Consider the following 16565-nt stretch of genomic DNA (forward strand, 5'->3'; position numbering starts at 1 on the left):
GACCAGATCCTCCCGTGTAGTTCAGGGCTAAAGGTCAGTTACCCGGTCGTACTGTTTAGTTCTGGGCTTCAGGTCAGTGATCAGATCCTCCTCTGTAGTTATGGGCTTCAGGTTGGTGACAGGTTACTCTTGTGTAGTTATGGGCTTCTGTGCTGTGACCATGTTCTCCTGTATAGATGTGGGCTTCAGGTCAGTGACCAGGTCCTCCTGTGTAGTTGTGGGCTTTAATTCAGCGACCATGTCCTCCTGTGTGGTCATGGGCTTTAGTTCAGTCCACCTGTGTAGTACTTTGCTTTAGGTCAGTAACCAGGTCCTCCTGTGTAGTTGTGGGCTTCAGGTGATTGACAGGGTCCTCCTGAGTACTTGTGGGCTTCAGCTTAATGACCATGTCCTCCTGTGTAGTTGTGATCTTTAGGTCAGTGTTCAGGTCCTCCTGTGTAGTACTGGGCTTTAGGTCACTGACCAGGTTGGTCCTGTGTAGTTTTAGGCTTCAGGTCAATGACCAGGTCCTCCTGTGCAGTACTGGGCTTCAGGTCAGTGACAGGGCCCTCCTGTGTAGTTGTGGGCTTCTGGGCAGTGACCATGTCCTCCAGTGTAGTTGTGGGCTTCAGGTCAGTGCCCATGTTCTCCTGTGTAGTTCTAGGCTTCAGGTCAGTGACAGGGTCCTCCTGTGTAGTTGTGGGGTTCTGGTCAGTGACCATGTCCACTTGTGTAGTAGTGGACCTCAGATCAGTGACCAAGTCGTCCTATGTAGCTTCTGTTCAGTGACCATGTCCTCTTTTGTAGTTGTGGGCTTCATTTTAGTGACCATGTCCTCCTATGTCGTTGTGGGCTTTAGTTCAGTGACCAGGTCCTCCTGTTGAGTTCTATGCTTTAGGTCAGTGACCAGGTCCTTCTGCGTAGTTGTGGGCTTCAGGTCAGTGACCAGGTCCTCCTGTATAGTGCTGGGCTTTACGTCAGTGACCAGGTCTTCCTGTGTAGTTCTGGGCTTTAGGGCACTGACCAGGTTATCTTGTGTAGTTCTTGGCTTCTGGTCCTCCTGTGTAGCTATACACTTCAGGCACTGACCATGTCCACCTGTTTAGTTGTTGGCCTCAAGTCAGTGACCAGGTCCTCCTGTGTAGTTTTCGGCTTCAGGTCAGTGAACAGGTCCTCCTGTGTAGTTGTGGGCTTCTGGTCAGAAACCATGTCCTCCTGCGTAGTTGTGGGATTCAGGTCCATGACCAGGTCCTCCTGTGTAGTTGTGGGGTTCAGGTCAGTGACCAGGTCCTACTGTTTGGTACTGGGCTTTAGGTCAGTGACCAGGTGCTCCTATGTAGTTTTGGGCTTCAGGTCAGTGACCAGGTCCTCCTGTGTAGTTCTGGGCTTCAGGTCAGTGACCAGGTCCTCCTGTGTAGTTCTGGGCTTCAGGTCAGTGACCAGGTCCTCCTGTGTAGTTCTGGGCTTTAGGTCAGTGACCAGGTCCTCCTGTGTAGTTGTGGGCTTCTGCTCAGTGACGGGTCTTCCTGTGTAGTTCTGGACTGATTCTTGACCTTTCTTAGACTCATCCTTACCCCATGAAGTGAGAATGAGGTAGTTCAACAATCTTCTGTCTCCTTTATTCTCTAATATATCAGCAAAAAGTTTCTGCCTTCTCACAGAGCTGCTGTCTAAAGTCCTGGAGCCCATCCCACTTTATCTATAGAGTCTTTGGGCTTGGCCATGGTGGTGATGTTGGAGTGTCATTGGTTCTGCTTGTAGCTACGTCATTTATACATGAAACAGTTCCAACAGAAACAATAAGCAATGAGTGCAGAGTAGGAGGAGCTACAGGTAATGAGTGCAGAGTAGGAGGAGCTACAGGTAATGAGTGCAGAGTGGGAGGAGCTACAGGTAATGAGTGCAGAGTAGGAGGAGCTACAGGTAATGAGTGTAGAGTAGGGCAAGCTACAGGTAATGAGTGTGGAGTAGGAGGAGCTACAGGTAATGAGTGCAGAGTAAAAGGAGCTACAGTGGAGCTCTTTTTCCATTGTTTCCCTCCGTATATATATACAACAAGTTAACCAGCCTTTGGCCATAAATATGACACCAGACCGGGTCTATACATAAAGGCAGCATCAGAACCGAGCTCAGAACATAAATACAGCAATAGAATCAACCTCTTATTATATAAACAACAACAGAATAGGGCTCCGTGCTCAACCACAACACCAAAGCCAGATCTGTACATAATAGCAGCACCAGAATCTGGTTCCATCAACAAATACAACACCAGAACTAAGCTCTGTCCATACAATCAATGATAAAACCAGGCTACATCCATAAATACACACTAGAAGTGGCTCTGTACATGTGTAGGTAAAGTATCCGGTATAAGTGGACATATATGTCGTGTCCTCAAATAATTATTTGCAATAGACCCCCAGTAAATGTACATAATACAGCGCTATTCACTATTCAAATATACAGAGAAAGACCCAGATTATTCTAAATATTTATATCTTAAACGAACTCCCACCCAGCTCCCCCATTATTTCATAAGAAGAAAAATATATTTATTTAAAAAAAGTCAAAATAATAAAATGTTTATTGTTAATATTTGTAAAATTAATAATGGACACCACCAGGATAAAGGATCGTAAAACAAGCGGGGACTAGTGCGCCCCCTCTGGCAGGATCTATTCTTCTCTTAGCTTCTTATTCCCTTGTTTTTTGAAAAAACGGCTTTTAAAATTATGCAAATGGCGCAATGGGGCTCCGGACTACATAGGTGTTAACGGAGCCTGGAGCCCCTTCGCTTCATTTGCTCAGTCCTTATCCTTTCCCTCACATTATGACAGGATTATCAGTTTTCTTACAAGATGATGATCTGTTCCAGCACTTCCCGACCAAGGATGGAGAAAGAAAGAAGCCAGAAGGATAGAAGGATCCTGGAGCTCACCCTGGAGATGATCTCCTTGATAACCGGAGAGGTGAGAGTCTCCCAGGACACGGCTCTTATCTCTAGGAATAACAGCGGGAAATGACTGGAGAGGTGAAGGATTCTTAGGATCTATGTAGTGATCAGTGTCTCCCCATACACAGGATTACACAGTAGTGAAGAAGTCGTCTGGTGAGTGTGTGACCCACCGTGTGTCAGGAGGATGGACCCAGAGCCCCATCACCGAGCCTCCACCTCATTCACTGATATATGAGCAGAAGATCCTAGAACTTACCTCCAGGATCACTGAGCTGCTGAGCGGAGAGGTGAGAGCTGCCGGGAATGCTGGGACATTGTACAATAACACAAGGGAGGGGTCTGGGTGATGACTGTGTCTTTTTCCTAGCACATTAGTTATGCATCGCACCTGAGAATGATGTAATCACTGTGTTGTGCCTGAAGGCAGAATTAATCAATTGCTGCACCATCCCCCAGCTGCTGTGTATAAGTCATCCAACTCAGGCTGATTAGTCTTGCCTTGACTAAGCTCCATGTGTAATGCCAAGCTCTGTGTGGAATGTGTTTATGTAGACAGCCAGCCTGACCCAGCTTTCTCAAGGTCTTGAATGTTAGAATTGTTTGTTGTTTTTTCCGCAAAACCACTCAGCTCAGGGAATTAGCAAAATATGTTTCTGCTTCAGTGTTACTACAGCATTCTCAAGATCTGTTTGCTTCATAATGCATCAAATCAAATGGTAGATTTCCTTTAATTTGCATACATAATAAAATTATTTTTTAAGAAATGTGGCCATGCAAAAATATAAGAAATAAAGCTTTCTACACTTGGGCACGGGACAGGGAGGTAAGTAATATTCGTTTCCACTTCGCTAATCTGATGTCTGTTTTTTAAGGCTACAAGCAAATACTTATTAACTGTATTAAGTTTTCAAAATTTAATACATGGATGTGCAATGCAGACAAAAGAAAATTACAATTCTCAGAAAAAAAGACATAAACAGTTGTAAAATAAATTTGAATTACATGAATAGACCTTACAACCGGGATAAAAGATCTATCTGACCAGGAGGTTCAGCAGAAGAACTTTATTTCAGTCTGTCCAATTGAAAACAATGGCACCTCCAAAGACTGACCAAGGGGGCTTCATGACCTTTCTAATCTTAACCCACTGGGTTTGTACTCCCACACCCTGACTGTGATGTGAATGAGAGGAGGGTGTTCACCTGCTACCCCTCCCCCCAGTGAGTTACCTTTTTTGGAAAATGTTTGAAAAATTAAACTCAACTTTTGAGAGAAGGATGGAACAATAGTGCAGTTGCCTCCAATTGTATAAGCACATCATTACCTTATCCATATCAGGCAAGAACTAAAGGTGTGAGCTAATTTAGTGGAGGTTTTGGAGTCCTAATTACTCTAAATTTGCAAGGATGATAGAGCAACCCCCCTGCCCATATTCTGTAAGTGGAGGTTCATAACTATTGTTTATGTTATTAAGAGATATGTAATTCCTTTGTGGTGGGTTTTTGTTTCCTAGTTTTTAGGTGGGTAAATCCCCCAGGACAGGCTCCCCCCACATCCTGCTCAGCACATCTCTTTCATCCTGGATAGGGTGTTACATACATGCAGAATATTTGTGAGGTGTGACCTTATCTGATTCTTTTGATGTAGTGTATGTGACTGGGTCACCCCCGGCTGTGCAGGCTTCTTTGTCAAGTTGAGTTATAGACATCTGTCCCTATTCATTCTGCTTGGAATTACCAAAGGAAGGAGAACTTCAAACAATAAGTCATGGCCATGTTTTGTGCTTTTACCACAGGTTCCTATAAGGTGTCAGGACGTCACTGTCTATTTCTCCATGGAGGAGTGGGAGTATATAGAAGGACACAAGGACCAGTACAAGGACATCATGATGGAGAATGGCCCACAAAGGATGTACAAGGACAGGAACCAGAAGGATTCAATGATCCAAGATCTCACCCTGGAGATGATCTCCTTGATAACCGGAGAGGTGAGAGTCTCCCAGGACACGGCTCTTATCTCTAGGAATAACAGCGGGAAATGACTGGAGAGGTGAAGGATTCTTAGGATCTATGTAGTGATCAGTGTCTCCCCATACACAGGATTACACAGTAGTGAAGAAGTCGTCTGGTGAGTGTGTGACCCCCCGTGTGTCAGGAGGATGGACCCAGAGCCCCATCACCGAGCCTCCACCTCATTCACTGATACATGAGCAGAAGATCCTAGAACTTACCTCCAGGATCACTGAGCTGCTGAGCGGAGAGGTGAGTGCTGCCGGGAATGCTGGGACATTGTACAATAACACAAGGGAGGGGTCTGGGTGATGACTGTGTCATTGTGGGTGTCAGGTTCCTATAAGGTGTCAGGACGTCACTGTCTATTTCTCCATGGAGGAGTGGGAGTATATAGAAGGACACAAGGACCAGTACAAGGACATCATGATGGAGGACCACCAGCCCCTCACATCACCAGGTAAGAGGAGACCTTCCTGATTATAGAGGACAGAGCAGGTGTGAGGTCACCTCCTCCATCATCTCATCATCACATATATACAATGGGGCTTATGATCCAGAACGCTGGCGTAGAATCCCGGTAATAATCACAAATGGTGGCGTATCACTAGCATTTGCAATTAATTTCCCCTTCACACCAGCGGGTATGGGGGGGCTTTAAGGGGAATTCGGGTGGTGGTGGATCCATTCAGAGAAATTCCCCAGAGAGATGTCCCAGTCCTGAAGATTCAAACGATTGTCCAATAATGTCCCCAGTACCTGACCACTGGTCCAGCAACCCACCCTGTGAACCATGTGAGGACCGGGCTCAGCTCATGGTTACTCTGCAGGTGCCTGGTCATACATGAGGTGCTAAGAGATGGTTTTGTTCTTTTAAATGGGGTGAGGTGGAAGTTTCTGCACTTTCAACAGAGCTTTATCATGACAAAGATTATTCCATGGAAGTTGATGAACTGTTTGCCATGTGCCGGGGCACAACCCAAAAAATAAATATAAAAGTCTATAGTGCCGAGCTTCTACCTGTAATCTCCAGGATGAGGAACCTTCATGCACTTTTAAGTGCTTCAAATAAACAATAAAAGAGCTTAAACGCTCCATCTCCTGCTTTTCCCACTGGCCCAGTAACCGTATACACCTCCTCGAAAAAAAGCATTCCAGAATCCGGCTCTGTTTTTGCACTCGACCGTATAAAAATGGCCGTATATATGGCCCCATGCATTCCAATGGGCAATTGTCTGTATTGTCCACAGCATCATAAGTGACCTGTATAAAACATAGAGAACGTCCTATTTTCCTCCATATTTCCGCTCCGTACGGCCCATAGAAGTCAATGGGAATGTATAAAATACGGGCTAAATACGTGCTGTATGTGGCTGTGCACCACATGCTGCCGTATATACGTGCAGTATCCAGAACCAGTGGGAGGAGCGTTCTGTCATCCAGCCAATAGTCAATCACCCATTATCTGCCAGCCCACTGTATTTTATACGGATACGGTACAGATACAGTGCATTACATTGCTATACAGTTGCAATACCGCCGTGTGCTGGAGAGGAGGAGGAGGGTACCCCTCCTCCCTCCATAGAGAATAGCAGCGCACGGCCGCACACACGCCGAAAGATAGAACATGCTCTATCTTTTTGCGGCGTGTGGCCCGGATCTGCGCCGCGCCGCGCCGCTATTGCCGTCTATGGGGACGTACATGCGGCCGCAAATTTGCGACCGCATGTACGTCCCCGCAGACGGCCATGTGAATGAGCCCTAAGACTAGTAGTGTAAGGTAACAATGACACAAATAGATCTAAAACTAGTAGTGTAAAGTAACCGTGATGGAAATACTCCTAAGACAAGTCCTGTAAGGTAATACTTATGCAAATAGTTCTAAGACTAGTATTTTAAGTGAAAGGAATACTATTTTTAGGGTAGGATTTAAGGTATCCTCTTTTAGTGGGCGTTGGCTGCGTGTTTCAAATTATTAAAATATTGCATGTGTGCATGGTCACAAGGAAATGAATCAGACCACCGCTGATGCAAGACAAGCTCATGCTATCACCCTGGGTAAAAATCAGCACTGCGCTTTTTTCTATTAGTCTATATAGAAAAATAGGGAAGAAGCAGAAGAGGAGGAGAATACTAATCATAACAAATCATGTTCCCAAATCTTGATTGGAGAACTTCCTGCTGTCGCATGTTCACGTCACGCCCACATTCCTTTAGCTTCGATGTTTTGGGTTCGATCCACGATGCCGGCGCCATCTTATAATGAAGTCTCTGTTACAATGCTTTTAGGAAAATAAGACAAGTAGAAATGACAGGATTTGATCTACCAGCTAGGTTTTCCTTAACAGTCCCCCCTAAATCCTGGAATTTCTCTCCGCTACTCTTAGTCTAGAAGGACCTACTGATCTGCCCATATGTGCGTTGTCCTCTTCACCAGTTGGATGACAGCAGACCCCGGTTTGGTGTGCCCCCATTTAGTGGACTTTCACATATGGAAATCAAATCTCTACTCTACCTCTCCCTACCACAGGGGGCTGTTTGATGTGTTTCAGGGGTGGTTGATCTCAGAGGGATAACTTCATTATGCAAATTTAGGTAACTTGAGTAAGGGGTCTTTGGCTTGTCTAACTGCTGATACCCATGATACTTGGTAGACTTGATGAGGGGACAATCACAATCCCCAATATCACCCCCACTTAAAGGAAACCCTTCCAATCCCCCAACCACAAAGTGAAGGATATAGCGTCCACTTCTGAGTTTCTCTTGAGTTCCTTGGACAGTCCTTCAATCTTTTCAAGGGATCCATAGGGGCAATATCAACCGGGATGTACATGCAACAAGCGACTCCCACCATCTTACAGACTCCTCCCTTCTCAGCATGGATCATGTCCAAAGCAATGCGGTTCTGGAAAGCATCTTGGATATAATTCACAAATCTCTGCTGAATACAATAAAAACAGCTAACCCAACCAACATCTTTGCTCATAGTAATCTGGGGAATAATGGACTCTAGACCTGCCCATATCTGATTGTGGGCCTTGTACTCATTTGGGACCCCCCTCGGTGCTCCCACTGTATCTATATAAACCTTGTCATCTAGGTGCTTCTCTCAGACCTCCAGAATCCTTTGGGATTCTCTACCTTTCTTTATGTGTCTGATCAACCTTATCCCTGGGGATCACGAGGAAGGAATGCACAAGTGTTATCACCGTAAACTCACCTTTCCAGCCTCTAGGCCTGACCTGACTCTCCTATCCCCACAAATCCAGTACACATCAGACACTGCTAATACAGGGTTACCTGTGCTGTCAATGTTATAGAAGGTCATTGTCTTGTTGCACCATCCGCAGGTAAAGTCTCATACCCTGGGGGCATCCTGGTCAGCCCTATAGTTACAGTGATAGTCATGGTTGGGGTGTCCCTGAGCGTACAGTCACACAGAAGAGACCAGCTAGCAAGACAAATAAGTAAGTTTGCAATAGAAAGCGTGGAAGCATGCTGACTTCCCTCTAGCTTCACAGACGTGGCACTGGTCAGCAGGAATTGGAAAGGACTGTCCTAGCGAGGCTCCAGACTCTCTCTCTGATGTCTCTTTACCACCACGTAGTCTCCAGGCTTCAGGGTATGCTGAGGTCTCTGTCTGGATCAGAAAAGGAATCAGAAACACTTTTGCTGACGCTTTCCAAGGCCTGGCTCAACTGTGTGGAATTTCCACCTGGTTTCCTGGCATCAGCTATCGGGTCTAGGGAGGCCTAGTCTGGGTGCACAGCCAAAAAGTACTGGTTTCTCTGTTACTTCCATAGCCTCCTGGATCTCTAACTTAAGAGTGCCGTTTAGTCTTTCAATCCCACCACTAACTTGGGAAGGGTAAGGGGTGTACAGGGCCTGTTCTACACCCAGGAGGGACAAGGTTTGAGTCTTTACCTGTCCAGTGAAGTTGGTTCTGTGACCGGACTCTATGGTCTCTGGAAGTCCAAACCTGAAGAAAAATCTCACTCACCACCTTCTTGGCTGCGGCTCTGGTAGTAGCCTTGGTCGTGGGAAACGCTTCTGGCCACCCTGGAAAGAGATCAATGCACACAGGTACGTATTCCTACGTACCACTTATTGGTAGCTGGATAAAATCTATCTGCAGTCTCTGGAAGGGATACAGCGGCTTCGGTGTCACCTTCTGTGGGGTCTTTACCACCTTTACCAAACTTTTAGCTCAGAACTCACCGCTGAGACCTCAGGACAGTCTCTGGGCTCCATCTGTGCAGCTGCCTTCGCCATCCCGTGAGCCACATACTTGCCCTTGGCTTGTGGAGTTACCAAATTGTGTGTGGTTTTACTTTTACTATCCCCATCTCTTGTGGAAGTAAGAGAGCATCCATGAGCTTTTTAACCAGCGTGCCATGCTTAAAGGGGGTCCCTGCAGAGGTGAGGAAATCTCTAGCCTTCCAGATGGGTTCATAGTCGTGTTTAGACCCCAGAACTACACCTTGAGTATAGATGTTTGCCCTTTTACCTTCCACCAGCTGTAGCGCTTCCCTGAGTGCCATCACTTCACCTCCTGCACTGACCTGTGTGGAGGGAGTGGTTCTGCTTGTACTACCTCATGTGCGCCACTGACCACTGTATATCCAGTGTAGAACCGTCTGTCTTCTCCTGCAGACCTGGAGCCATCTATGAGAAAACTCAACATCTGGGTTAATCACCCTTCTCTCCCCCCCTCTCTGAATCCTGGAAGACTGGTGATAGAATGAAGGATTCAGAGCTGTGCACCTTATCAGTGTGTCCTGGGGCATCAGGAGTGCACACTGGAGTCTGAGCTGTCTGGCCTTTGCTCAGATGTTTGGGCTGTACTTGGGTGAGGACACTGTGCAAGGTATGTGGGGTTTGCACTGTAACTGAGTGATCTAGGATCTGGGATCAACTCACTGGCCTTGCTGAGCAGATTGCTGGCTGCAGCTACTGACACATGAGAGGCTCCCCTCACGACTGAGTCTAACCGGGCCTAAGAGTAGGACTAAGACACCTGCGGTGAGGCCTAGATACTCAGTGCAAAACAAAACAAAAGGTTTGGTCCAGTGTCCCTAGGACCGGGGCAGACAGGATTTGCCAGTGTAAGGCTCTGGAATGCATCAATTGCCTCCTGACTAAGGGCAAATGGAGAAGAGGCAATTCAGTCAGAAAGGGGCAGCATCAGGCTGGAGGCTGCAGACCTTATCCCAGGCTGCAGGAGCTGGCCAGTCCTAGAAACAGGTGAAGAGGCTTAGGGCCTCAGGGCAGGGGCACATTCTGGACTGCCAGCTTTCTTTCCTCTGTCAGGTATCTGCCTGTGGCTGAGGAGCAGTGGCCTAGGAAGACCACCTTCTCCTGGCAGTACTGGAGTTTGTCCCCGGAAACTTTGCAAACCTTCTGGTACAGAAAACACATAAGGTCAATAAATGCATCCTGGCAAACAACAACAGTAGGTCATCCTCACTCTGTAAAAGGAGAAGATCCAGTAAGGGGCTAGTCTGCCAGTCTACTCCCTGTAGGGCCGTGGAGTACTCGCTGTACTCTGGAGTTTTACACCCCCCCCCCCCCCTTGTGGGAATCTGCACTGGAATACTGAACTGGTAAGGGGAAATAGGTACTGGCAATCTTCATGTAGGGGCACAGAGAGAAAAACATCTGCCAAATCAATAAAAGTGAATAATATGTCACTCTCAGGGACTGCTGCTAGTTTGGGCTAGGGACCACTAGGCTTCAGTACACTCATTGGCAGCTTGGAGGTCATGGATCATCCTGAGTGTATCCGGCTGTTCTTTCTGGGTTTTTTCTTGACCGGGAATGGGTTAAATCTTCACTGGGCTATCAGGGGAGGAGTCCCACATCAGTTCTACAATGGGGGGGGGGGTCCATTTCCTAGAGTGTGGGCAGTCACTTTGGTGATGTCTCTCCTCCCTGCAGTTGGAGCTCGCCCCCTCGAGCTGGACTCTCGCTGGACCGGAACTGTTGTCAGTCTCACTCTAGCAGTGGTCTGTGAAACTAGTCTCTGTTCTTCCTGGCTTTCTGTCAGTCTTATCAGTCCCTCTGTACCTCAGTCTGGCAGAGATGTCTCTAGTCCGTTAACACCTTTGGTAACAACCTGTTACAAACATCTGGCAAAGTATACTAGATGTACACTACACTGTCAGGTCATCCCCCATGTGTTCAAAAGCTGTAAATAGTTCCCCTGGAACTCTTCCATGGCCGTTTACGTCTCCACTTTATCTGACATATAGGATTCTCCCTTCACTATCTATAACGTTCTGGCCAGACTGCAGGGTCTCAACAAAATCCAGGTACAGAGGAAACATAAGTCATAGGACTGGGGGGCTTGTCCTCACTTAGTCTGTTCGTGGGGTACACAGGAGGACATCACTTCATACTGTATTCTTGTATCACAAGCAAATTCCTTCAAGTCTTCTTAGAATGTCAGAATAGAGCTCTAAGCACAATGTCGTGCCCTCAGCGTCAGGGGTGAACCAAGCCTTTCTGCTGCCTGAGGCGAGCCATAGAGAGACGCCCCCCATATATGTTATATATCTGGGAGTGTCAGGACAAGATCCACCATATTGATTTGGTGTTAAAATAAAGCAATGCAAAATGCATACAGTGCACCGTCATGTAGTATAAAATGCATATAGCGTGCTGCCATGTAGTATAAAATGCATATAGCGTGCTGCCATGTAGTATAAAATGCATTCAGCGTCCCCCAATGTAGTATAAAATGCATACAGCGTGCTGCCATGTAGTATAAAATGCATTCAGCGTGCCGCCATGTAATATAAAATGCATACTGCATACCGCCATGTAATATATAAAATGCATACAGCGTGCTGCCATGTAGTATAAAATGCATTCAGCGTCCCCCAATGTAGTATAAAATGCATACAGCATACAGCCATGTAGTATAAAATGCATACAGCGTGCTGCCATGTAGTATAAAATGCATACAGAGTACCGCCACGTAGTATAACATGAATACAGTATACAGCCATGTAGTATAAAATGCATACAGTGTACCTCGATGTAGTATGAAATGCATACAGTGTACCGCCATGTAGTATGAAATGCATACAGTGTACCGGCATGTAGTATGAAATGCATACAGTGTACCGCCATGTAGTATAAAATGCATACAGTGTGCCACCATGTTGTAAGAAATAGAAGCCCTGATGCATATACATACAGCATATATACACACATATACAAACAGTATATACAGAATAAACACACACTGCACATACATTCAGTATATATATATATATACACACACACACCATATACAGAATATACATAAACACTCATACAGCATATGCACTTATATACACACACACAAATAAACAAACACATACATACACACATACACATATATACACACACACATATATACACAAACACATACATACACATATATACACACACGCATACATATACACACACATACACAAACACATACATACAAACATACACACACACATACATATATATACACACAAACACATACATATATACACAAACACACATACATATATACACAAACACACATACATATGTACACACACACACATACATGTATGCACAGATAAAGTTACTTTACCTTCCTTTATGGTCCTGACAGGTATGCAGGGAGTGGGGGAGCCCAGTGGCTGGGCGCTCGGTGCTGGCCAGCAGCCAGTCCCATGGTGCTGGCCGGCCAGCCGACGTGCAAACGGGAGCTTGATGCGGGGTGGCCTGAAGATCGGTGCGTGCTGGCAAGGAGCTCGGTCCCAGTTGGCCGCTTGGGAGCTCTGTCCCGAACGGAACACGGGCAGGAGAATGGTGGCGGCCTGCAGGCGGTCGCATGGTTCCGGCCGACGGGCGGTCGCATGGTTCCGGACGACGGGTGGTCGCATGGTTCCGGACGACGGGCGGTAGCATGGGCGGCCGGCAGCTCGGTTACGGCCGGCACAGGGGGGTGGGCGTCCGGAGCGCGGGCAGGAGAATGGTGCTGGCCAGAGGCCTTGCGGACGGAAGCTCAGTGCCAGGCGGCCGGCAGGAGCTCGGTGCGTGACGGCCAGGAACTCTGTGTCGGCAGGAGCGCGCATGGGAGAACGGGGCAAGCAGGAGAACAGCGCGGGCGGCTGGTGGGAGCACGGTGCCAGAAACGCCAGAAAGCAGGTACCAGAGACATTGCAACACTTTTTATGGTAATTTTTCTACAAACGTCAGGATCAAATAATAGCGACCCACTCCCAAGAATCTGAGCAGAGATCTAGAATTGGTGAAATCACCTGTTGCCGGCTTGTATTCCAGACATCTGTAAAGACTCTCCAAGGGTGCTAAGCTGCTAAACTACAACAAAAACCCACAACCAGCCTTTATGGCTGCCAACAGAGTAGAGTCATAGGCAATTAATTTCAGGGACTTGAAGGGAATATTAACTGTCCTAATATGGCCACCACTGAAAAATAAACTGTTCTAAGATGGCCGCCACAGAAGGATGGTAGGGCGTGTCATCTTCTCTAACCACCAGATACAGGGGTGGTGGAGTCTGCATTCCAGGTGCGATCTTTCCCTCCAGAGAAAATATAATAAAATCTCTTTTTCTCAAATTCTCTCCACATCAAAAACTTTGAAATGACCCTTATCGCCTGTCTCTTTCTCAATGGGCACTCTGAAGGATTCCTGTCACTCTGTCCTGGTCCGTCCATCAAAGCCAGAGGCTCCAAGTGTCTGTTTGCAAATCTGATCAAGTTTTCTCACTTGTACAATCATCGGATCTGACACATCCCAAAACCTTCAAACCTTCACTATTACTTTCTTTTCACCACAATGCTACCAGCCCTTATGTTCTATTATGTCAACCTTCTGTCTACTTACATCTTTACTATCCATGCACTGCATTATTGCTTGCGCGGCAGAGGTTCCCTCCGGGAGGACATTCTTTCTCTTCCAAGACCGCAGCATAATTTATCCTGAGACCCTTACTGGTGCAGCTGCTCACCGGCATAAGGGCTGACTTTCAAGCTCCCCGATCACCAGTTAAGAGACTTAGCTCACTGCATGTCAGTTAGAGGTTTATCAGAAGGCCCGCTTATTGATCTCAATCCTGTCTGAATCTCTTGTCAATTTTTCCTGACAAAATCCCTGACACCCAGCCTATTATCCACTATCCTGGCCGCCTGTATCAGAATCCCAGACACTTGTACCGTGTCTCCTTTTCCCTGCGGTCTCTCTCTCTCTCCATTCCTCTCAGTATCTTGTGTGACCTTGGAACGTCCTCCCCCTCCCTTTCTGTTCTGGCTCAGCAAAGAGCTTACACACAGCAGCCAAGGCACTTTTAAATTTCACACAGAGATGTCTAACAATTCAGACCCTGCGCAGGACACCAGGTGGCTATACATATTTACCCTCCAATCCCGGCTGTCTACAGCCACAGGTATCATCGCCTCTCAACAGGCAAGTAATAGGTTAACATATGTAATCTGAAACTTACCGCGATCGTGGGTTGATTAGTCCCGGTAGGGAAGCGGTGATCCCGAGCCTGCAGGTAGTGCTGGGTTGTCCAGGTTCAGCTTCTCGGGAATCTTCAGCAGTGCCTCCAACTGTTAGGGTAGGATTTAAGGTATCCTCTTTTAGTGTGCGCTGGCTGTGTTTCAAATTGTTAAATTATTGCATGTGTGCACGGTCGCAAGGAAATGAATCAGACCACCGCTGATGGAAGACAAGCTCATGCTATCACCCTGGGTAAAAATCAGCACTGCGCTTTATTTGTTCTATTAGTCTATATAGAAAAATAGGAAATAAGCAGAAGAGGAGGAGAATACTAATCATAACAAATCATGTTCAGAGATCTTAATTGGAGAGTTTCCCTGCTGTTGCATGTTCATGTCACGCCCACATTCCTTCAGCTTCAATGTTTTGGGTTCGATCCACAATGCCGGCGCCATCTTAAAATGTATTCTCTGTTACAATGCTTTTAGGAAAATAAGTAAAAATGACAGGATTTGATCAGCTAGGTTTACCTTAACTTTACCAACAAAATGAAGCGTTATAAACCAGTGACACTTACTCATCGATCCAGGCACCAGGCAATGATCATCTTATATTCTTATCCATGACCTCCTTCCTTCTAAAATTCAACTACCGTATATACAGTACTCGTGTATACACGAGTCGATAGCCAGCCCAGCACTTAAAAAACAAAACTTATACACTCACCGGCCACTTTATTAGGTACACCTGTCCAACTGCTCGTTAACACTTAATTTCTAATCAGCCAATCACATGGCGGCAACTCAGTGCATTTAGACATGTAGACATTTTAAAGACAATCTCCTGCAGTTCAAAGCGAGCATCAGTATGGGGAAGAAAGGTGATTTGAGGCCTTTAAACGTGGCATGGTTGTTGGTGCCAGAAGAGCTGGTCTGAGTATTTCAGAAACTGCTGATCTACTGGGATTTTCACGCACAACCAGAGAATGGTCCGAAAAAAGAAAAAACATCCAGTGAGCGGCAGTTCTGTGGGCGGAAATGCCTTGTTGATGCAAGAGGTCAGAGGAGAATGGGCAGACTGGTTTGAGCTGATAGAAAGGCAACAGTGACTCAAATCGCCACCCTTTACAACCAAGGTAGGCAGAAGAGCATCTCTGAACGCACAGTACGTCGAACTTTGAGGCAGATGGGCTACAGCAGCAGAAGACCACACCGGGTGCCACTCCTTTCAGCTAAGAACAGGAAACTGAGGCTACAATTTGCACAAGCTCATCGAAATTGGACAGTAGAAGACTGGTCTGGTCTGATGAGTCTCGATTTCTGCTGCGACATTCGGATGGTAGGGTCAGAATTTGACGTCAACAACATCCAAAAGCATGGATCCATCCTGCCTTGTATCAACGGTTCAGGCTGGTGGTGGTGGTGTCATGGTGTGGGGAATATTTTCTTGGCACTCTTTGGGCCCCTTTGTACCAATTGAGCATCGTTGCAACGCCACAGCCTACCTGAGTATTGTTGCTGACCATGTCCATCCCTTTATGAGCACAATGTACCCTGTAACATCTGATGGCTACTTTCAGCAGGATAATGCGCCATGACATAAAGCTGGAATCATCTCAGACTGGTTTCTTGAACATGACAATGAGGTCACTGGACACAAATGGCCTCCACAGTCACCAGATCTCAATCCAATAGAGCATCTTTGGGATGTGGTGGAACGGGAGATTCGCATCATGGATGTGCAGCCAACAAATCTGCGGCAACTGTGTGATGCCATCATGTCAATATGGAGCAAAATCTCTGAGGAGCTTCCAGCACCTTGTTGTATCTATGCCACGAAGAATTGAGGCAGTTCTGAAGGCAAAAGGGGGTCCAACCCGTTACTAGCATGGTGGACCTAATAAAGTGGCCGGTGAGTGTATACTCACCCTCCGGTGGCCCCGATGTCAGCGCGGGTCCTCTTCTGTCTTCTATCTTCTTCTGTCTTCTTTCTTCTAACATCCCGCAGGGCGCCGCCATATTCTTCTCCCGGCCATCGCTTAGTATGACGTCAGCAGCGGCCGCGTCATACTATGCGCCTTCCGGCCGGGAAGTGCGTAGTGGCGCCCTGTGGAAGACTGAAGAAGATAG

General features: G+C 46.7%; 3 protein-coding genes across 3 annotated transcripts in view; all 3 read left to right on the forward strand.

Annotated features, from left to right (window-relative positions):
• The window catches only part of LOC140119779 (uncharacterized), a 654457-nt gene that overhangs the window by 592773 nt on the left and 45119 nt on the right, over nucleotides 1–16565 (forward strand). The window lies entirely within an intron of this gene.
• LOC140119822 (uncharacterized) overlaps nucleotides 1–16565 on the forward strand; it is a 661039-nt gene that overhangs the window by 511994 nt on the left and 132480 nt on the right. The gene's annotated exons all lie outside the window — the stretch shown is intronic.
• On the forward strand, nucleotides 4735–5480 carry LOC140119899 (gastrula zinc finger protein XlCGF66.1-like). The gene is made up of 3 exons (XM_072139335.1): nucleotides 4735–4925; nucleotides 5038–5199; nucleotides 5284–5480. The coding sequence occupies exons 1-3, from the start codon at nucleotides 4773–4775 to the stop codon at nucleotides 5425–5427; spliced, it is 459 nt and encodes a 152-aa protein (XP_071995436.1). The 5' UTR covers nucleotides 4735–4772; the 3' UTR covers nucleotides 5428–5480.

Source organism: Engystomops pustulosus, chromosome 2 (genome assembly GCF_040894005.1).
Source record: "Engystomops pustulosus chromosome 2, aEngPut4.maternal, whole genome shotgun sequence".
NCBI classification, from domain to species: domain Eukaryota; kingdom Metazoa; phylum Chordata; class Amphibia; order Anura; family Leptodactylidae; genus Engystomops; species Engystomops pustulosus.